At 45.8% G+C, this 23,482-nt stretch overlaps 1 protein-coding gene across 1 annotated transcript in view; it reads right to left on the bottom strand.

Moving 5' to 3' along the window:
* The window catches only part of B3GAT2 (beta-1,3-glucuronyltransferase 2), a 348,081-nt gene extending 327,206 nt beyond the window's left edge, over window positions 1–20,875 (bottom strand). Inside the window, exon 1 of the mRNA XM_069235713.1 lies at window positions 18,787–20,875. Coding sequence (XP_069091814.1) covers window positions 18,787–19,374 — 588 coding nt within the window. The 5' untranslated portion in view covers window positions 19,375–20,875. The remainder of the gene's footprint in view (window positions 1–18,786) is intronic.
* Window positions 20,876–23,482: the final 2,607 nt, after the last annotated feature.

Here is a 23,482-nt window from a genome sequence, read left to right as displayed (position 1 = left end):
CACGAGTGTATACCTAGGCTCAAAAACAAGGGCCCTGAATGCGAGTGCACACATTGGGGATAACAGCAAAAAGGATTTGGGGTGAGGGGGTGGTCGGGGTCCACACAAAGTGCTTAAGCAATTTTTTGCTTTGTTCCCAGTATATAAATGTCTCACTCACTGATCTACTGGCCTAATTTACTCACTTATTGACATAAATAATCAACATGACATGCTATGTATGCAATGATTGGCACAGCCAAACGAGTAATCACAACTGCCCTTAATGACTCACTTAGCCGCTGTCTTTTTTCTCACTGGCTCTCATGATCATGCGCCTGCTCATGTGTTACAGACTGGCTCACGGTACTCACAAATGCTTTGATTCTCATATACACATAGGCACTCAGCGATGCGAAGTTCTATTTCTAATCAGAAACAACTGTGAACAGAAACTGATAGCCATAATTGTAAATATAACCCTTTCCTGTCCCCTCACACATGCATGAACACACCAAACACACACATATAACACACCGCCGACACACACACATCCATCTCTCCAAAGGCAACCATCACCTACACAAAAACCGCATTAACATACACATACAAACCAATTACACTACACACACATAGCCCCCAAAACGCTAATATCTCCCCTCCACACAAACACCACCTTCAAACACATGTGCAAAAACGCAATACCTACACATACCAACCAGGGAAGTATCCTAAAAAAATAAATACTCCACTTGGATCTACATTGGGAATGGCTGTGAGCGACTACGTCTGTTTCTATTAGGGCTATTTTTTCATTCCTCCGATAGCTTTCCTCTTTTCTCTGCTACCTCTCTCTCACTGTAATCTCACCCTTTTTTACTCTCCTTTCTCCTTTTGTTTCTCTCCTCTCATTGCCCTCCTCCTTTTGCCTTTCCCTTCTGTCCTCACCTCTCTCATCTCCTTCCTCCCTTTGTTTCTTTTCTTGCTTTCGCTCCTTCTCTTGTCTCCCTTGGTCGTTGTTTCACCTTAATTAGGTTGAGCATAGCAATGTGCAAGCACTGCTTTCCCAACATCTTGGTATCTATGTGGACTTTTAACCACGCAAACCTCATGCCCATTACTATCACTCATTCATGGGCTTACCTTTAAAAAATCCTTTGTTATCTTTGGTAAGTGCTTTACATTTGTCCTTCCTTGGGGCGGTTTTGTTGCCGACTTGGGGACTGTCCCTGTTACATGGATAATTGCAAGTTTGCCGATATTTTTGACTGCGAGCGAACTCCTTTCTTTTGTGTGTCTCCTTCGCACTCATGGCCACCATGGTGCTTTGAATCGGTTCCCTTTTGTCAACTAATGTTTTACTTTTTATTTTCAATTTATTTGTCAATAAAAGTCCAGTTAGGAATTTAAAATGCCAATAGCTCTAACTGGAACAAATGCGAGACCGATTGCAGTGCAAATGCTTGTTCTCTATTCCAATTACATCACTGCATGTCCCTAGTCCATTTGTTTCTCCTTCGATTTCTGCCTTCTAATTCCCCCGCCCACTTCTCCCTTCTCATACCGCCTTTTGTCCCTGTCCTAATATCTCACTTCTCTCCTTCCCTTTTCTCTCCCCTCTCTCTTGTCACTTTTCTTACTCTTGGACAATGGACATCAAAAGAATAAACTTGTTCTGGTTAACAGATCACTACTTTGGGCAAGAAAAGTCATTAATTTGGGGAAAAGTACCAAAAACGGACTAAAAATTGACCAAAAATTAAAGCATTGAATATAAAAAGCTATCAAGCAACAAGCACTGGCAAAGCCAATAGGTCTTGCCTATGCTAGGGCTATTGGTTTTGCCAATGCGTTTTAGCTTTGTTATACACCAGCTGAGCCAGTGCTGGGCATGGCTAAAAGTTAGTGGTGTAGAGGAGAGAGGCTTGAAGTGGAGTGTCATAGAATGAAGTGATGTAGAGTGGAGAAGAGTGGTCTACAGAGGCAGCTCCTTCATAACAGAGGAGGAGAGTTGCCTCCCTGCTCATTCAGGCAGTGACAAATAATTATTTGTCAGTGTCTGACTGAGCCATGGGAGAAGTCACGGGGCCATGGCAGGGAGGAAGAGTGGTGGGCACTTGCAGGTGCACATGTGAGTTTGGCTGGCCATCTTAGGCCAGCCAAACTGACATTTGCGCTTACATTTTTCCAACCCAACTGTCTTACACAGCTGGTTTGGGGAAATGGTACAGGATCCTTGTGCCTGAGTGAGCATCAATGGCATAAAGTGGAGTAGTGTATCATAGAGCAGAGTAAAGTAGAGTAGAGTGGGAATGGAGTAGAGTGGAGTGATGTAGAGTGGGGTCAAGTGGAATAGATGACATTGCGTAGAATGAAGCAGCACAGAGTGGAGTAGAGTTTTATAGGGTGTTGTAGAGTGGAGGGACATAAAGTGGAGGAGAGTATCATAGAGTAGAGTGGCATAGCATGGAGTAGAGTGTTGTGAAGTGCCACAGAGTGGAGTAGAGTGTTGTAGATTGGAGTGAAGTGGTGTAGAGTGGAGTGTCGTAGAATGGAATGTCATGGCATAGAGTGGAGTGTGTTAGAGTGGAGTGTCACAGGATGGAGTGTTGTAGTGAAGGAGGGTCAGAGAGTATCATGGAGGAGAGTGGTGTAGAGTAGAGAAGGGTGGCGTAGAGTGGAGTTGAGTGGCTGAGTGTAGTACACTAGCATAGTGTATCATGCCATAGAGTGGAAAAGAGTGTAGCAGAGTGGAGTGTCCTAGACTGAAGTGTTGTAGAATGGAGTGGAGGGTTGTAGAGTGAAGGGTCCTAGAGGGTTGCAGAGTGCCTTAGAGTAGAGTGACATAGAGTGGAGTAGAGTAGGGTGGTGTACAGTGGAGTAGAGTGGCAGAGTGTAGTAGCGTGGCATAGTGTGGTGTGTCACAGACGATGACTAAAGGTTTTATAGAGCGCTCGTATGCCCAGTGTCTTGGCGCTGCCGGTGATCCAAGAATAAAGGACAAGTTAGTTGCAGTAAAGCCAGGTTTTTAAGGACTTTCTAAAGCCCAGAAGGATTAAGGCAGACTTTACAGAATGAGGGAGATGATTTCCCTGTTGAGCGGTACATCTGATAAAGCTTTTGCCTCCCAGGACACTCGCTTATGGGGGGAACAACCAGATACCTTGCAGAGCTTGAGCGTAGAGATCTTGCTGGAGAATACCATTTAAGGTTTTTCTTTAGATAGTTTGGACCTGTGCCATTTAGGGCTTTGAATGCTATACATAGTGCATTAAAGATGATACGTTTTTAATGGGAAGCTAGTAGAGCTCATTTGAGGCCTGAGTTGCTGAGTGAAACTTGGAAATGTTCAATAGCATTCTGGCAGCAGTGTTCTGCATGATTTGTAGTTTATTCACAGAACTCTTTTGTAAGTTTAATTAGAACATTGGAAGTTGGCAGCTCCATTGAAAACAATGGAGTGCTGCGGGCTTTTACTGGCCGGTAAAAGCCTGCAGCGCCAACATTCCAATGGGCTTTGTTCACAGCAGCAGCTGTGAACAAAGCCTCACGGAGCCCGAGGGGATTCTAATCCCCTCGGGCTCCATGAACAATTTGGTTTTTTTAAGAGAACATTCTGCCCTGAGTGGCAGAATGTTCTAATAGCCTTAGAACCCGCCATAGCGGGCTCTACCGGCTATTAAAGGCCCTTTCCCTTGTTAAATGCCCTCGCCTTCGGCTCGGGCATTTAACTCGGGAGCAGGCCTTTAATAGCCGGTAGAGCCCGCTACGGCGGGTTCTAAGGCTATAATAGAGTCAGTTGCAATAGTCCAATATTGAGAGAACTAAAGCTGTTACCACTATATTTAGTGAGTCAAATGGAATAAAATGACCAATGACCAAAGAAAGAGATGACCATGTTGATCTGATTTTTATAAGTGAGTTTGTCATCCAAAGTGACCCACAGAATTTTTTTTTTGTAGGAACAGGAAGTGATCCTAACTCTTGCAGTCACCAAGACGGAGACTAGAAGGATACATTGTTGCTGAATAAGATCACTTCTGTTTTGAATGAGATTAACTTAAGAAAATTGTCGCTCATTCAATTTCTGATTGGAGTCATGCAGTTTCAAACGGTCTCACCTTTGCTGTGATCACTGTTGAAGAAACACAACAATCTGAGTGTCATCAGCATAAGACACCAGTGAAAACCTGAAAGATTTAATGAGGTTGGCCAGGGGAGTGACATATATATTACACAGGGTTGGACTTAATGATGAGCCTTGTGGGATCCCACAAGACAAAACATAGTGCTCCGATGTAAATTCACTAAGAGTCACTGACTGGGTCCTATCTGTGAGGAAAGAATGAAGCAAGGCAAGGGCTTTATCTTTGATCCCCAACTTCCACAGCCGATCAAACAAGTGTGAGTCACCATATCAAAAGCTGCAGACAAGTCCAATAAAACAAAGATTGCTCTACCGCCCTTATCTAGTGTGGATCTAATTTCTTCAGTGGCCAAAATGAGTGCTGTGTCCATACCGTGGGCACTGCGGAAACCGAACTGAGTCACATCCAAGAGATTGTTTAGTTCAATAAATGATGTCAGCTGGGAGTTCATGGTTGTTTTGGTCAACTTGGCCAAAAAAGCGAAAAAGAAAGCCTTGATATGGGACAATAGTTGTTGGTGTGCTCGGGGTCTAAATTAGGTTTATTTATTAGTGCACAACTAAGGCATTTTTCCATTGTTTGGGAAATTTCCCTTTACTAAACATAGTGTTAAAGATTTTAGTCAGGTGTCTAGAAATAATATCTGGGACAGGCTGAACTGTTGTGGGTGGGCAGTGGTCAGATGGGGCCCCTGATTTGGTAGTAAGAACCAGTTGACTGATTTACTAAACGGAGAGAAAGGTAAATTCTCCAAAAGTGACTTGATTGTCAATAGGCAGTGAATCAGTATCGATGAACAGGTTGATGGCTTGACTGCTAGCTGAGAAACCATTGAATATCTCCAGGACGTTATGCTGGAAGAAATTTGCAATGGCATTACAAAAGCCTGACTATCGCTCACTAAGTTAGTGACAGGAGTAGAGGTAAGTTTAGTTTCAGTGAGAAAAAGCTTTTTAGTGGAGTTTTTAGCTGATTCATTCTTTTTGGTGAAATATTCTGACTTTACTTTTAAGATCAGTGTTTTGTATTTAGCAATATATGTTTATATTTTTCTTTTTCCGCTATGTTATAGTTCTTCCTCCATATACGCTCCTGCCTATGGCATCATTGCTTGAGAGCTTTTAGGTTTTCACTAAACCACAGAGCAGAGAGTTTGCGTCTCTTTGACATTTTTGGCTTTGCAGAAGCAAGGGTGTCTACTGTATTGTTGATTGCATTCAATTTTCAAAGTTTCCTTGCATCCCTTTCTGAGTGACTGGTCCTACACTTTATGGGTTCCATACTGTTCGGAGAGGACTTTAACTGCATATCAGACACAGCAATAGATAGATCACACCCCGCTACCATCTTCCCCGACTAATCGGACGGCTAATTTGGACCGAAACTGGCAAAGGGAGTGGGGCCTGATTGACTCCTGGCGAGCTCATCACCCGGGGCTCAGAGACTACTCTTTTTATTCCCATTTATATGATATTCATGTACGGCTGGGCACATTCCTTTGCTCTCCCGACAAACATGAGACAATACAACTGTCCGAATATCTGACCCGAGCAATCTCAGATCATAACCCCCTCCCACTGACAAGACTATCTCAACACCGATATCTACATGACGACTCCAGCCTGCACGGTTGGAGGATCAGGCTTTCGCAGACACCATAGGTATTGCTATAAATGATTACTTTGAGACAAAAAAGGGATCGACTCACTCGTAACTGATAGAATGGGACGCATTCAAGGCAGTGATTAGAGGGTGGTGCATATCCACAACCAAGGGGGAATGCCAAGCACTGCTTCATGACATGGCACAAGCAGAATGAGATCTTCGCTTACTTGAACAAAACAAACCAGAGGTCCCAGACCTGCAGAAATCACTTCTCACCGCCCCGGAAAACGCACTTGTAGCAATCGAGAGACTTCGCTGTTATGACTACAAAGCCTATATAGCACATACACACTTGGAAGGAGGCCGGTCCAGTTCGCTTCTGGCTTGGTTTTTGAACCCAATACGCAGGGGCTCGACTATAGTGGAACCCACAGGTGATAGCATAACTACCCAGGCTGCTATTAACAGGGAAATTCTATAATTATTAATACGCTGACCTCTACACAAGTAAAGTGAGGCCAGCTGAGAGGGACATAGAATATTTCTTCTCACCCCTGGTCCTCCCGACTATTTCAGTGCAGGAGGCGGCAGATTTGGGTGCCGCAATTACACATGCAGAAGTGAAAGAGGCTATTGCTAGCATGGCACGAAATAAAACCTCAGGACCGGACGGGCTTCTGGTGGAGTTTTATTCAACATATATAACCAAGCTCGGCCCGAGGCTGGTCGAGATGTATGAGGAGGCCAGAAAATATGGCGCACTTCCTACATCAGCAGGGGAAGCCCTAATTATTCCACTATCAAGCCAAGGAAATCACCTACGTCTTATTGGCCCTTGTCGATGTTGTCAGTAGACTATCAGATATTAAGTAAAATATTAGCTATGCGCCTCTCAAGGCATACGCCACATTTAGTTCATACAGATCAAGCCAGGTTTATCCCTGGGCTCCACACAGCTACTAATTTACGGCGATTTTTTTCTATCTTAGATAGTGATGCTTATAATAAGCAGGAGGCGATGGTTTTTGCTATAGATTTCGAAAAAGCTTTTGATTGCCTGGAATGGCAATACTTGCATGAGGTGCTCCATAAGTTCGGTCTTGGTGATCAGTTTGCTGCGTGGACCCGACTGCTCTATACTGGCCCATCGGCCAGGGTTCACACAGGGGCCACCATATCAGAGACCTATAGGGCAGGAAGGGGGACCAGGCAAGGTTGCCCACTCTCCCCCTAGCTTTTTGCTCTTACTATTGAGCCATTAGCCTATATAGCTAGAAATGGAAATGCTTATAGAGGACTCGTAGTGGTGGGTCATACCCATTACATCGCACTCTATGCTGATGATCTTCTCCTTTTTTTAGGAAACGCAGGGGACGCACTACATGGGGCACGGCATCTTTTGGAGACTTTCGGCTCTATATCCGGGCTCTGAGTGAACTGGCAAAAGTCTAGCCTATTCCCAGTAATGGGAGGCAGAGCAGCCCCTCTGGACCTTGATGATCTGACCTGGGAACCATGATGCTTGACCTACTTAGGAGTCTGCATTTATCATAACCAAACGGACTTGATAGAGGGGAACATTGAGCGGGCGATACGAGGCCTTCACAGTGCTATGACCTTCGGGGCATCCCTCCCACTGGCAATAGCAGGGTGAGTTGCGCTCCTGAAAATGACAGTCCTACCCCGCTTGCTACACTTCTTCTCCACCCTCCCATTGTGGATCCAAGAACTTTTTAAGGAACTGAACTCAAGGGTGGTCAGCTTCTTATGTGGGACTGGTAGACGCCGTCTGGCCCTCTGTGTATTACAGAGACTGCTTGCAGAGGGTGGACTGGCCATTCCCGATTTTGAATCCTACTGCTTGGCGGGGCAGTTACAGTGGTTGACCCACTGGATGGCTTGCCCGACAGGGAGCCCACCCCTTCCCCCAAGATCTTCCATCATTGGCTAGGTTGGTCCTACAGCTGGGCCCCCAACTGTCACTTGTTCCAACGAACTGAAGGTCATATATAAATGCTGGGTGTGCTGTCTTGACTGCCCTAAGGGTGGCAAATCTTATGCACCAGAAATCCCATTGCGGTGTGTATTGAAGTTACCGCATGGAGGGGACTGGAGGAGATTGGCGAGCTGGAAGGTGGCCTGGGGTGACGTCCGTAGGCACCCTGTACAAAGTTAACACCCTTCTACCGTTTGAAGACTTCAGTAGTTGTTACGATCCCCCCCAAGGCCACTTTTAACTTTATAGAGTGGTCACTGAGCCGATTGTAGTGCACTGGCAAGTTGGGCATTCAGAACCCTCCCTGTCTGAGGTGTGTCAATATCTGACGTCTGCCACGGGCACATATAAAACATTGACCTGCCTTTACAAGAAAATATGGAAAACATTATGCACACTGCTTAAAATTTTTAAACGGAAGTGGGAAGTAGACCTAGGCACCGCAATCACAGATGAAGACTGGGAGGAGATCTTGGCCTGGACCCCAAGGGTCTCACAGAATGCCCGCTTCAAGCTTATAAACATGTATGTCCTACATCGGGCCAACCTGATGCCAGGGAGACTTTAGAGACACTTTGGGGTGGAAGAGGCCAAATACCCAAGATGTGGGGAGGTAGAGGCAGAATTCCTTCACATGTTTTGGACTTGCCCAAATGTGAAGGGGTTTTGGGGAGCTGTTATTAATTCATTAACTGATGTGCTGGAATGAGATGTTTCCAATGACCCCAGACACTGTTTACTCGGAGGGAATAGACACACGACCCATAATAGAGTGACCGATCAGTTCGGAGATTTAGCTCTGTTGCTGGCTAAAACAGAAATAGCAACGAATTGGAAGGTGCCTTATGGCCCCCCGGAGGAGACCTGGAGAACAGAGGTGCTGAAATGAGCACGAGTGGAGGAGACGGTGCGTTACTGGGAGGCTAGAAGAGGTCAAAGAATGGCAGAGAGGGTAAGAGCCGGGGCACTCTGGTATATGGTTGGGACCGACTGAGAGAAGCACCGCAAGATGAGACACTGTCCCCTTAAGGAAGAGATATCGATATTTCCTACAAGAGCCTGGAGACTAATTCCCCAGCACTTAGCATAGACACGGTGGTAAGAGCAGAGGGGGAAGAGGACGAAACCTGACTGGGGGACGCTCATCACAGTGACATGAACTCTGAATTCGGAGATACCCAGAAATAGCTAGGCACGCAAGAGGGAGGGGACCAGGAGGAGGGATTACCTCCCTACAGGGGAGACCCACCCTTAAGAGATGAGCACCTAAGAACTGCACACCACTAGACTACAAGCAGGGCATGTGACCTATAGGCGCCAAGAACACTGATGAATACGATTCTATGCTGCATGTACAGTTGCTATAATTGTACTATGATTATGGATACTGCAATCTATGAGTGTGTGAATAATCGTTATGAAATGACAATGATGTGAGAGTGGTGCACCCAAGGTATTCAGAACGCTACTTTGTTAAGTTTCAAAACTAATAAAATGTGGTTAAAAAAAAAAGCAGGGTGTGGTAGTTCCCTGCCATTATGGACAACACATTATCAATTGAAATTACCATTACATTTGCACAGACATACAGTTTTACTGATAAAATTATACTGCACACAAATGATAATGTTTGGCAATGGCATCATGAAGTGTACTGATTTGTTCTGACCGTATTCAAATATTTGTTTCCAGCACACTTCAGATTTACCAAAAATATGATTAATTTGTGCATTCCTAATTCTTATAAATTCTGACATTTTTGCACAGTTTATTTACAGCACTTTAAATTTTGTTGTGTGCTAGGAAAAAGCCTTCAGTAAGCAAGTAAAATAAATTTCTAGAGCGCACAGTGCCCACAGGTGTTACGGCACCAGCAAAACCCAGAAGCGGTGACAGTGGCAGAGATGTCAAATGAAAAAGAATCAAAGGGGAAAAGCCACCCCGTTTCACACTTCCAGATTGTCAAATAAACATTCTCAATTTGAAGTCAGAGAAAGAATAGTAAATAAACATCAAGCTTCCTTGGAAGACAGAGCCTGGCATTTGACTACTGTCTTTGAATGCACAGCACATGTGACATGATTGGAGCAAAATGTAAAGGCCTGTTTACAGAAATCAATCACTTGTGGAAGAATACAGTAAATAGGCTATGCTCCATGGCAGGGACAAAGACATTGTGGACAGCATAAACAAATAAAGTCAGCAAATAAAAAGCAAGCAAATGTGAGTTACAAACCAGAAAGACAATAGTAAGCAATGGGTGGAATGCATTCCTACGTCAGCTTTAGGGTTGTCTCTGTGATCTCTTTAGCAAACCAAACAGCTGTGCTGTGTGTTAGGATTCTATCTTAAAATAGTACGTCAGTTGTTCTTCATTCAGAAAGGCCAAGATTATTGAAAGTGATGTGATTTAAAAATGAGCCTTTGCAATTAGAAATGCTGTTCGCTTTCAAAGCTGAGCAAAATATGTTTTGCCTAAAAAACACATTTGTCTTAATATCTGCAGTCTTCTAAGTTTGTTAGGAATTCAGTTTTGGGTTCTTATTTTCAAATACTATTTTCAAATTACAAGATGCTTTTAATATAGACTAGAGCTATGCTTAGAACGCATAGCTCCATCACATCTTTCAACTCAGACAAAACACTCAGAGAGAAGCAGCTCATTAAAAGGCTAGCAGTGAGTGAAATCCAGTTGCACACTCGCCCTGCATTTACACAAAACTTCTGACCAAAGACAGTGCGGGTTGGGAATGGGTATGCTGGGAAGAACTTCATGACACTGTTTCTCGGAGTAGATGAAGCAGCTGGTAGAGGCCAATGGACTATTCTCCCCCATAAAGATCACCCAGTGCAACGAGTGAACCAAGCTGGCGCTCTCAGTCACACTGACAGGCTCTATCATCTTCTGTTTTCGATGTTGTGGGTACCCAGTAGCGCCCATCCCCTGCTCAAACTGATGGAACGTGCGGTTCACAATGTTACTCCCATCTATCCTACATCCAAACACGCAACCACCTCACTTACACCCCTACCCACCCCAGCGATGCTCAGTGGTGTCAGTAATTCAAGAGCACCTCGGCGTGAAGGCATTATGTGAAAGGGCACCGGAGATGCTCAGAGCATCGCGTTTGCCTGATTTTCACTTTTGTATCGCAGGGAACTCGACACTTACACTTTTACAAATTAAGCACTGGGGCAACAGCGCATATTACTATAACCAATCCCACCCTCAGAGCCAACACTCCGAGCTAATGACCCCCTCCTCACCCCTAGCAGAAGTCTGCCATGTTCCCACTCACATCCTGCCATTCGAATGTTTAAACTCATGGGCCGCACGGCCAACACTTAGGCCCATATTTATATTTTTACAATTGTATTTTCTAAGTTTGCACTGCTTTTGTGTCAAAAAGCGATGCACATGCTGCGCTAAAAAATGTATAAGTATGGGCCTTAATTCAAAGGGGGGCCTTAAAACGGAAGGAAGGCAGGCGCCACCATTTGAAAAGTTGTTGAGGATTTTGGAGAACGGTCACCCTGACCCTTGGGAGGACGGTAGAGGCTTAAAACAGAACTAAATTGCCAAGGTTTACTGATAGGAGTATCCTACCACTCCATCACTGGTGACAAATAAATGCAACAACATCTGCAAGAAGACAAACGATATAATGGGGGGCCTGGGCAGGGGAGCTGAGACAGCATCTCTCTGGGATTTTTGGGCAAGTGGCGTGGCCCACAGAGGGATAGACTTATGCCAGCAGGGAGAGGGAGTCAGGACTAAAAGGTGGGGGTGCAGGATTACAACCCTTTCTGGTTGGTTTGATCCTGAAAGAGTTGTTATGAGGTCTTGTGCCTGCGCAGAGGTCCTCCTCTATGCTCGAGGTGAGTAATGCACTGTGGAGGGATGGTAGGTAGGCCTGTATGGCGATTTACCCAGATACAACCTGAGGACAAGTAGATAGTGAGCTGTGGTTCCAATAGATGGCACAATTAGGCCAGTGTCAGCACTACCTATGGCAAGTTTGTTACTGGTGCCTTAGCAGTCCTTTCTGGGTGTGTCCGACCCAAGGAGCAGTGAGCAGCTGGAGCAGAGGGCAGGGAGTCAGGGGTCAGACAGGTGGACATTTTTAGTAGGGTTTGTGTACATAAACATTATACATACTTAACACATGGGTACTAAATGTGGAGGCACACACAAGTGACATGATAGTGGTAAGTTGCAGCAGTAGGTCCATGGTTACTGGGGAAGAACAGAAGGCAACAGCAAAACGTGGAAACAAGCACATACTGCAGTGAATGGGCAGAAGCTTTGCACCTACCTACAGTTTTATCCAGCCAGAGAAGTTGCTTATCTGATAGACGGGGAGTTTTTTGTACAGATGTATTTGGGAGTATTAAGGTTTTCGAAATTAAATGCTATAGAAAAACTTGACATTGGTGAAAAGGAAGAGATGATCTGGTTATTGTGAATTTCGGAAAAGAGGTGGGAGAAGGAAGGTTTGCAAGACTTTTTTATTGTTGGCCACTGCAATATCTGAAATGGTTACCCCTAGTGGTAGTTCCTAAGAATGCTGCAGGGAGTGTGGTTAAAGGACCTCTGTGTGACCTGAGGTTTCATCCAGTGAAGACTTTATAGGAATAGAGTATGTGGCAGGGCAGCATGCATCATGGGAAGATGTCATTAGACTGCTTCGCCAAAGGAGTACAGGATTATTGAAGTGTGACATAAAATAGGCAATGCATCTGGTGGGCTTTTCATTGTTGGAGGGAAGTTTGAAATGCAGATCTTGGTTTATGAGACATTACCTTGGGCTGTGCAATATTTTGTTGTCTGCATGACACGCTTAGTTATTTTCTTCAGTGGTGTTTAATGGTGTTCTCCGGTTTTGCAATGGTGATTGACTACAGAAATGGTTTCTTATGTATTAGTAAGAGTGGAGCTGGGATGTGTAAAATGGTACTGGTGCAATTGCAGTGCATGGTTCAGATGCTACTAGCTCTGTTGCCGCCAGAGAAACTAGAAGGACAAAGTTGTGCATCATATAGCTATAGAGCTGGACAGGGTGGTTATACAAGCGAAGGTGCCTCAGGCGAAAGTGGTGGAAAATATTTTATGGTTGTATGAAGAGGTAGAAGATTGTACAACAGAAATGAGAAAAGTACAGATTGTATTGGGTCACCTGAACCTGCATGTGAGTCGTTTGAAGTGTTGAACTGGCAAGGGGGTGAGAGAGGGATGCAGCATTTTCCTTCTGGAGGTTTCCCCTTTTGGTCGCATTGGTGATGTGGGATTCAAACTTGGCAGACTTGAAGATGACCTTCAAATTTGACAGTGCAAGAGTGGCACAACTGGTGTGTGGACACAATTTTAGGGGTATGAGGTTGTGGAAGCTGTGGAGGGGCTTTATGCTAGATTTGTGCATAGTATTGTTTTAGGGTGTATTCACTGGGCAAGTAAGGGTGATGGGACTAGATAAAAAGTATTTTGTATAGTAGACAATGAGAATTTATCAGTAGTCCTGGAAGGAATTTCTGGAAAGTGGAAGGCAGTGGAGGAATGAGTTGGATGAATGGCAGGCAGAGGAAGGATGTGGTTAGTTTTATTATGTAGTTTTACCATGTAATTGATTAACTGGGACATGTCAGAAGATTGGATTTAGAGCAAATTAATGCGTATTACTGTCAGGGGGGAATGCTTCTTGGGGTTATGCATAGTCAGCAGGAGAACTGGGCAGGAGAATTGTGGCAGGTTGGAAGCTAGAATAAAGAATTCGAAGAAATTACCTAGGCAACCTCTGTGGGCAGAGACATTTGTGAAAATGTTAGACCAATTACAGCAGGTATTGTACTAGACTCTGAAATTAGTTTGTTTAAATTGTGTACGGTTTGGTGATTTTTGAAGAACATTTAGATGTTCAGAGTTCATAAGTATCTTAAAGAGACTAATCGTGCAGTTAAATAATATTTTTTTAAAAAATACAGAATTGGGGTTGTGGTTGAGGCTGGGTATGGCAAACCTCTATAGTATGGGGGGCGGATCATGTTGAAAGAGGTGGCACAACGCCATTTATGTTTTAGCTGCATGGCACTGGTGCAATTCTATCCAGGACTCTCATAAAGAAAGGGTGTTTTGTCTTGAGGATGGGTTTAAATTGTCAACTTTTCAATTATTGGGGGTGAGAACATAGGCTATGCACGCATATGGTTTGGGGCAGAGCACTTTGAAATTCATTCATTTAAGATTGGGACAGCCACGAAAGCAGAGTTTGAAAATTATTACACGGCAGCTATTCAGAGGTTGAGTGGTCGAGGTTGAATTGCGATGATAGATGTTTTAGGCCTAATGGTACTGTTTAGGTATTGTTGCTTGTGTGTTTCTATATTCGTTTTGTGTAAGGTTACATTCTTGGACTGTTATAAGCCATTGTAACAATTAAGATTAGTGATGGCCTTGTGGCACATGATTAGGCTTAAGATCAGATGCAATTGTTATTATGGATGGCCAAGTTGTCCAGAGTGGTTGGTGATAGATCTGTGGTGAGAATGATTTAGTGCAGCATTAGGTTTGGACGTGTTAAAGTGAAGAAGGCAGAATTACTGCAGAGTAGCAAGTCGTGAGCAGTGACACGTATGGGGTGACAAAGCTACACAGTGTGGAGTTGCAGACACAGTGCTGTGAGCAAACATAAGGTAAAGAGGGAAATTGGGCCGTTTAAAAAGAATCGAGGTTTAGGCATGCTTTGTCTCGGAAATATTGTTCAGGATTACTTTAGTTTGTATCAGCTGATTAGAGTTCACTTGTCCCTAATGATTTCTACAGTGCTAGTTTGCCTGGGCCTGATTGCATCAAGGCTATATAATTGAGCTTGAGGAGTTTGTTGCAAAGACTTTGAGATCATATTTGGTGGCGCAAGTGGAACAATAGGCGGATGGTTAGTCTGGCAGTTTGCCTGGCACTGGGTACTGTATAACCCATTTGCGGGTGGAGTAGTAAAAAAAAAAAACTATGAAGGGTCTTTCCTGGTTGGCATTAATTTGATGAGGGTTGGAGTGTAGGTGTGGTGGGCATGTGCAGCTGGAGGGAAATTGTAGGTTGGGTTCACGGCAGTGGTTGGGAGTTGGACAGCAAGTCAGACAGGTTGTGGGATGAGGAGAGTTCAGAGGAGTTTGTGTGGTTGAGTGTAGATGGTTGATTGGTAGGTGGGGCAACCGAGTGGATTGAGAGTAGCTGGGTTGGAACATATCGTTTGCATTAGTGTGGAGGGGTAGACATTGATGTACAGTGTCGTTTTCGCTACGTAAAAAGGCATTTTATGCTATAACTAGGCTTTTTGTGTCTGCTGCTATGTCTGGCCTGAAGCAAGATGAGCACAGTGATAGAAAGAAGGCTGCCCTTGGATACAAAATTACCCCAATGCCCCCACCACTGCCCTTAAAAAACCTGACCCCCCACCCACCCTACAAATTACCCCACTACCCCACCCCGCCCCTAAAAACAGAAGTACCCCGACCCCCACCTTTAAAAACTACACCGATATCCCCCACCCACTCTGAGCCTAAAACCAACTTTTAACCCCAAAAATAAAACTACCCAACCCCTAAAAACAAAATTACTCCAACCCCAATACGCCCCTAAAAATGCGACCCCCCCGCCTGCCCTGAATACAAAATTACCCCAACTCCCCACCCCGTCCCTAAAAACCCGATCCCCCACCTGCCCTAAATACAAAATTAACCCGACCCCCACTCGCACATTTATTGCTGCAGCTGCGTGTTTCAGAGGAGAGCTTTGCGCACCGGCACGTTTTTATTGGTAAATTAAGCACTGGTGCGAGTGCTCGTGTTTACCTGGACCTGAGATCAAGGATGCTGAGACTCATCTGAACCCCATGATAGATCCGGTGTCTTTATGTGGGAATAGTCACCAAGAAAAGGCTACTCTGTTTGTGGTCGCCTTTCAAGGCAGGAGTTCTAACTTGGAAATGTCGAGAAAAAGAGTCCCGCTCGGGCCTCCCAACCAAGAGTAGAGCCTCCGTCTCTTCTGAGGTAAAGTTGCCATCTGCCTCCATTTTCACAAGAGACTAAGCAGCGAAAGGAAACAAACTGGCCCCTGCATTATCTGTGACTGGTGGAATTTATGGGAATAACATCGTTTCCAAGTTGCATTTTGAGTAGTTTTGGAGCTTGGAAAGGAGTGTGTGTGAGAGGTCAGAGGGTGCACAGCTTGGTGATGACATAATCCCTGAACCTGCACCCAAAAGGATACACTCAGTCTCCATTCACTATCAGAATAAGCGATGAAGAGAAACATGAAAGTGATATTCTTTTACAAGCTCTCTGGAAAGCCAAAATATTTTTCAATTAAAAGGAACAAAATGTGTACAGATGAAAGTGGGGGACATCAAAAACTGCTGAAAGATATGCTATATCCTGTCTACAGATTAGACAGGCTAAAATGTGTGTCATATTAGGGGACTAGGTGAAGAAGTATACTAATTCTAGTAATTATTAAAAAGCAAATGTAATTGTTTGTTGGCACTTAATAAGAGGTATCAAACTAAATGGAATTCAGGCTATTACCCTTAGGTCAATGGAGGTTCGAGATAGTGGTATAGGACGTAAAAGATGTACACTATATAGTGCATGCAGGCATTTGCAGCGCAGAGATATCTTACTATTATTCAAACCTGTGTCCTACTTGTTACACCTGACATTGCGCAATCAATGCACGTATCAGCTGACCTCTCTTATTAGGATTGAAACAAATGACCTGTAAATCACACATGCAGTGCTCAATAACCACCTGAGCTGATCTATGGATATTGGAAGTTGAGACCTGCTGTGTACTCACAATTCTCTTTAGCTAGAGCTTTGGCTTACTGAGGTATCTTAGTATGTGATACACTTAGATAGCAGATATTACAAGAATTATAGTTTAATGATTAATGTATCCCGTGTGGAAATATATGGGTAACTTCGACTTCAGTGGCTCAAATACATGTGAGGTGTCATGATGTAATGATAAGTAGGCAGCCCAACAGTTGAACTACTCATGGTTCAACGTTTATTAATTTCCTTTAGATGCATGGATTGCCTAGATCTTGCCCCCTTAACTAGACTTTATATCAACTGGTTAAGGACTGGACAACAGGGCCGCTGTTAGTTTCCACAGAAAGAAGAAAAGGCATATCCAGCATTTGAACAATTTTGAATGCTGCACCTTATTTAATTAATTTGCATTAGGTCCAGCTGACTCGTGTTTACTCTGGGTACCGGTGCCCTACAGCTTTCTCGAGGCACTAGCTTTGAATGTTTTTGTGTCTGACTGGGTTGTTCATCCTTCTCGAGTTTCACTGAGCTGGAAAACACCTACATCTATTAATAAGAGTTCTACACGTCTGTTAGCCCCACTAGTACCAAACAGCAACAGTGTGGTAAAGTGTGACATGCATAAAACACAAGCACAAATGAGTGTGTGTATACAGCTATGTACTTATGTACTGTGTGTTGTGAAAGATTGATAGAAGGGGTGTGTCAGTTTTTCACAGTGATGGATTCAAAGTCTTGATTTGTGTTAAACAAATATGGTAAACCTACCAGTAGTCCAAAACCACAAACCCCACCCTTGAAAAATCTTAGCCTTAGCTCGGCCTTGGAAAGAGAAAGGTGGAGGTAGAGGAGATTCCACCCTACCGAGTGTTTAACTTTAATTAAAACAATAGGTCTGTCCAGTATATCGCCCACACTACTGAAGGGACCACTTTTGGAAGGTACCAACAGCAGCTGACAGACACTGAAATACTTTGGCTGATGGAATTAGCTTAAGGAGAAGGGATTAGTTCCAGGATCACAAATGAAAAATAGTCAACTTTTGATGAAACAATATAAAATGGTGGGTTTCATCAGACATTAGACTCATTTTAATAAAAAAGTGACTGTTTTGTTTCTGTGAACCTCCAAACTAGTTTTAGTTTATTATAGTTTATTGGAATGATCAAGTACAACGAACCCTGCAGTGCCAGGTGAGAGGCTCTTCTTTACAATTGTATATGGCCAAGACGCATGCAGCAAATGACGGTTGTGATTTGTTAACCTAATGTGATGTTGGTAGAGAGTGACCCAGAAGTGTGGAGTGATGGTTGTCTTGTTGACTGCCATGGACTTCTTTATATCATTCAACATATTGTTCATAAATCTTGCCAAATGTCTTATTGCTAGGGGCTTTGGTTTAATTTTATTATTTGAGCTAAACCGTCTGAAGAAGAAAGTTGCATTTGATTAGGACATTTTCAAGCAAACCCATGTGACATTAAACCACTTTTTAGGTCACCATGATGTGCATTGGCTAGACCTCTAGTGGGCCCTTGGTTACATATGTTTCGTAAGCCATGCCATACACACCTCAAGTTCACACTTTAAAGTAGGTATTGTGTTTTGACACATTAAGGCCCCTTTGGTATTTATCTCACTTAAAGCAGTGTACTTTAGAAAGCCTCGACCATAAAGAAACAAAAAAGCGATGGGTGGATTACTTTAATAAACCTCAGGGAATGGTAATTATTTAGGGTCACATTCCAGTCCATCAAGTTGTTGCCCATGGTGCCACTTCAGACAGGAACCAGCAAATGCAAATTAGCACGATCCTGTTCCAAAAGGAATAGTCCAGCCCGAACTGTCAGGCCAGGTCCGCACTGAACGAGAACAAAAGCAAGCCCAGACCTTTAGGAGCGGTTGCTTTGTAAGTTTGGCCATCATAGCAGGGGTACTGAGGTAAAGCCGGCCACCAGGGCACGAGTTATGAGGTAAATCTGGTCCTGTGGCCAAGGTATTAAGATATATGTGGCAGCCAATCCCTAGGTAGAGTTGGACATTAACGCAAGGGGTGTGTGCCGAGGTAGACCTGGACCCAGTGCGAAGGTGTTAAGAAGCAGCGCCGCGCGAGGTAAGCCTGAAACCCAGGGGTACTGGGGTATGTCTTTCCTCAGGGACTGAGGTAACCCTTGCTCCAGTGGCTGTGGCGCTGCGTTCAGTACAGAGCAGGCGCGGGTGGCGGGTACCTACCTCTTGGAAGAGCTCCACGCTGTAAGTGTTGTCATCGTCAGCGAAGTAAACGACTCCAGCAACAGGTTGCTCTGGGGGCAGGATGCGGGACCCGCCCGCTGGAGCCCAGGGCGGGTGCCGGCGGGGCTGGTGCTGCTGGCGGATCCAGGCTAGGCCGGCGTTCCTCTGCTCGGTGGCACGGGGCATGCCGGCGCGCTTGCAGCGCCGCGGGGTCGGCACGTGCAGGTGGGTGCAGGGCAAGCCGGCCCCGGCCAGGAAGCGGGAGACGAGATCGGTGCGTCGAGGCGCGTCCTCCACCAGTACCCAGTGCAGCGAGGGTACCAGGCGCAGCGTGTTCCCCAGCCGGGTGAGCTCAGCCAGCTGGACCGGGCGCGCATAGGTGGGCGTGATGACATAGATGGTGGGCAGCGGCCGGCTCTGGTTGCCAGGGACCCGGGGTGATCTGGCCATTGACTGGGGGGCGACAGATACAAGCGCCCTACGGCTCCGGGGGCCTGGCCAGCGCCGGGTGTCCATGTCTATCATGATGATGACAATAAGGGCCCAGGGCAACAGGATGAAGAAGCGACTGAAGAATAGGGACTTCATTCCATCCAGGGAGTGCGGCTGAGGGAAGGAAGGCAGTGATTCGGGGAGCTCTCCAAATGCTGAAAGTACCCTCCGGCCGCAAGAATGGTAAACCGATGCAGAAGTGTCCTGCAACCGTCACGAGCCAGACGCTCCTTTCAAATGTGAGATGGAGAACTCTTCACGCTGCAAGTGTAGCGTGCAGCCCCTCAAAGCAAGCACTGGTGGATTTCAATACTGCCCGTACCCTACGAAATGACTCTTTGGAGTCTGTCTAAGAGACGATGCAAACCTCCAAACCAAGAAGTAAGTTGTAGACAGCCCCAAGGATAAATACCTGCCAGTTGTATTCAAATTCACAGATGATCTAACGGTTCTGCAATCCTTTTAACAATAGTATACTATTCGACATCCCACAAGCAAATAACGTCCGACGCTTTCATCCAAAAGAGATGGCGCTGTTGTCTCCCAAAGCACGAATCAAGCAAGTCCCAAAAGAAAAACAAATACAATGGTCCACCAAACTCAGAAGCATCTTTAACCAAACGCGACCATCCAAGTCCACCGCTCTCACAAAACGTTCACAAGTGTCCCCTAAACTCAGGAAGCGTACGTGAGTTTCTTTCGTTTCCCCGGTGAAGTTGGGTGGATTGCGCCCCCCATGCGCCGAAGGGGGCTCTGGATACAGGATAGGTAGCGGGAAACTGCGGGCGAGCCCCACGGTTCACCAAACACAGGTGAGCCGCCCCCTACATGCTGCAGGTCGTTGCCTGGAGCAGGGGCTCCTAGTGCAGTTTGAGGGACGACAGGACTAGAGTCGGCCACAGTGCGCTGTCAGATCCAGGGGAGTGCGACCACTCTGTGCTGCTGGCCAGAGCCGCTGGCTGGAGAGGGCGGGCGGCATCAAGTCTCAGCTCCGGGGCTCCTGCGGTCGTCAAACGCTGCCTGCTGTTAGGATGCTCTAGGGGTAATCACAGCCCTGCCACCTCCCCTCCAACCAGCAGGGCGCTGGGGCTGCTCCCCCCGGGCGATGCCAGGGCTGGGAGAGGGTCTTGCGCGCTCCTTTCCTCGCTGCTGGCGGGCTGGTGTGGAGGCTGGCACGGCAGCGCGGGGCTAGCAGCTCCCAGCAGCTCAGCTCCACACAGACTGCGCTCGGCATGCAGACCGCAGAGCCTGGTGCTAGTCCCTGCTGCTGAGAGCGAGAGAGATGGGGAGCGAGCGGACAGCTAGAGATGCCCGGTGCAATCTGCGTGTCTTTAATGAGGTCTCTCTAGCCTCCCTCCCACCCATCACTCTGTAGCGCGTCGCACTCTCGTGTCCTCTCTTTGTTAGCCCCGCCTCCCCCCCTCGCTCTCCCTTCTTCTACCATTCGCACCCCCGCTCTCTCTTCCGCCGCTCCAACCCGTCTAACTGCACTTTTACTCTCCTTTGCGTTCTCTCCTTTATTCCTTCCAATCTCCGGTTTCCTCTCTGTCAGGCCTCGCCCATCACTCCCCGGGCTTCTCAGGCACGGTTTCTCTCCCTCACTCTTACCACTACCTCCCGCGCCCCTTTCTCCCACCTGTCTCTCCCGTGCAAGGCGTTATTACTTTACCGACTCCAAGACATCGACTAATTCGCACTGTTTGGACTCCTCAAATAAGATTCAACGAAGTTATTATTATCATTGTTGTTGTTGGTATTGTTATCATCATCATCATCAATAATAACAACAAAATAAAATAATAATAATAATCTAGCACTATCATCATTGTTGATATTATTATTATACTAAGAATGCATTTCCATGAATATTACCATTATTGTATTTCCTTTCCCTCTACTCATTTATCTGATTTTACCTTTTGGAGCACTTCCTGTCCCCTCACACTACCCCTATTTCGCTCTCATGCACCCCGGTTCTTGTCTTCACCGCTCCTCTTACTCCCTCCACATATTCTGTGGTCTGTCCAGCTCACTCGGTCCCCATCACGCTCTCCCCCGACTGACGCTTTCCGCCCTTCCTACTGCCCACCTCTTTCGACCGTCCTTGTCTCCCCCTCCCCCGACCTTCTCAATCCATGTCTCGCCCCCCCCCTCCCCAGCCTCCCTCCTACACTTTGCCTCTCTCGTCCCCTCCTTCATACTCCGGCCTCCCGGGACTCCGGAGAGATTATACGCGTCATCCTAACTTCAGGAGAGAGCAGAGGCTGAATGTGTCCTGGCTGGTAGGAAGGGTGGGACAACAGCAGGGCACTTCCCACCATTGAAAGGGAATGCGGTTATTCCCAGCGGTGCCAGTGTTATCACGTGGCAGCCCGTGCTCCGGGATCCCGGCGTCAGCTGGGAGAACCGCCACCCCAGGTGCCCAATCCAGCCTCCCTGCATTGACACGTTGACATGTCTTTTACTATGCAATCACACTGTATTCTGTCCCATTTCCTACCTAGTACCAGGGCCCATTTTTCACTTAATACACCACCACCTTCCACGCCCAATCTCAGATAAACAAGCACGTGCTAGTGGGGCACAGGTAGGGCATGAGTCGAGGGTACATGTGGGTAGTGGGTACCTTCCCACTATTATCACAGAGTGGACGCCATCTACCCTGCCAACAGTTTGGGCCCCACAAAAAATTGCTAAACTTGGAGCAACAACGTGCAGGCAGCAAGGTGGCTTAACATATTCCAGTTGGGTCCATAACAAAGGTAGAAGTTAAGGGGTCATCAAGCCTCTTTTTTTTTGGAGTAACCTTGCTTGCTGCTATCAGGGGCCTCACACCTAAATGCAAAGGAGGGGAAACAAAGGCACACAGCTTATCTCTTCATGGGTCCCTAAGAAAGTCACGCTTTGGACTTTCTCCAGTCCCTGTATCTAAGAGATATGCACACACTTACTAATTTCCATAAAATAAAAATCTGTTATCTGCGTGTAACATAATAAGCATTGCAGGAGACATATTAACCCTTTATGCTACTTTGATTCAAAACTGGGACTAGACAATACACAGATCACTGCAGCAAATACGTTAACATCCAGAGTAATGTTACTATTATTATTATTCCCTGAGATTTTGTTGCCACACAAAGATCTCTACATCAGGTACCTTATCTTCATAAAATGCAGACTTTGCAACCAATTACACAGACTAGTTCTACAGCCATATTTCTACTTGTTGCCAATTTCTTTGTGGCTGAGTTTTAAAAAACTAAATGCAAAAGTTGAGGCCCAAATTTTGCATCGGGATGCCTCACTTTTTTGTCACAACCTCAGTGCAAAATGTCATTTGTTAAATATTGTGATGCACTCAAATGTACTCATGATAGACCTGCTAAACATATGTCACTTCTTGTGAGAGGTCGTGGGTTGTGATGCCACTCATTGGATTCCACATGCTATTTCATGCGCCATGATGTCACTTGCATACCGCCTAACTTGGTTACTCCCCCACTACTTTTTTTGGACCTGGGCCCCTTGCAGAGGCAGCCAAGTTCTGCCAGCTTCTCCGCGGTGTGCCCAACAAGTCTCCTGTGTTAATAGCTCTCTAAATGGCCACACTTGTATTGAGGATGAGAAAATATCCCGACAATAAGAGAAAGGGCGATAGACCTCAATAGTGAGTTAGCTCAGAGGTGCTGCTGAACCCAGTTACACCACCCTGCCTGTAACCAGCACAACACCACACCAGATGCACTGACCTACAAACTGTCTATCACAGAAACCCCAAACTGGCCAACCACTGCACTGTCCCCTAATGAACTATATACTGATCAGTACATCACCCGCCACACCAGAGCATTCACAAGGCAGACAAACACCCTGGACTGTACACTGTCGATCTGCAGCACTGTCCATGTCACCTATCTCTACATTTGTCCCCACAGCAACACACAGATCTTTGCCAGGAGCTGTTTTTTCCAAACCTAAAATTATTATCTTCTGCATACTGCCTTACTGCCTCACAGGACCTCCACCACTGATTGACCTGTGCACTGCTCTCAACACACCCTTCACACTGTTTTTTGAACACAGTGACATGTTTACCGAACTCCACATCACCTGCTGTGCTGACCTGTACATTGCCCCATTGCACCATCCACTCCACTGCCTAAACTGTCTTGGACAACACCCATAATCTACCAGCTTGCAC

Source organism: Pleurodeles waltl, chromosome 5 (assembly GCF_031143425.1).
Source record: "Pleurodeles waltl isolate 20211129_DDA chromosome 5, aPleWal1.hap1.20221129, whole genome shotgun sequence".
Lineage (NCBI taxonomy): Eukaryota > Metazoa > Chordata > Amphibia > Caudata > Salamandridae > Pleurodeles > Pleurodeles waltl.
The sequence above is the reverse complement of the archived record's forward strand: the minus strand, read 5'-3'. Positions and strand labels throughout refer to the sequence as shown.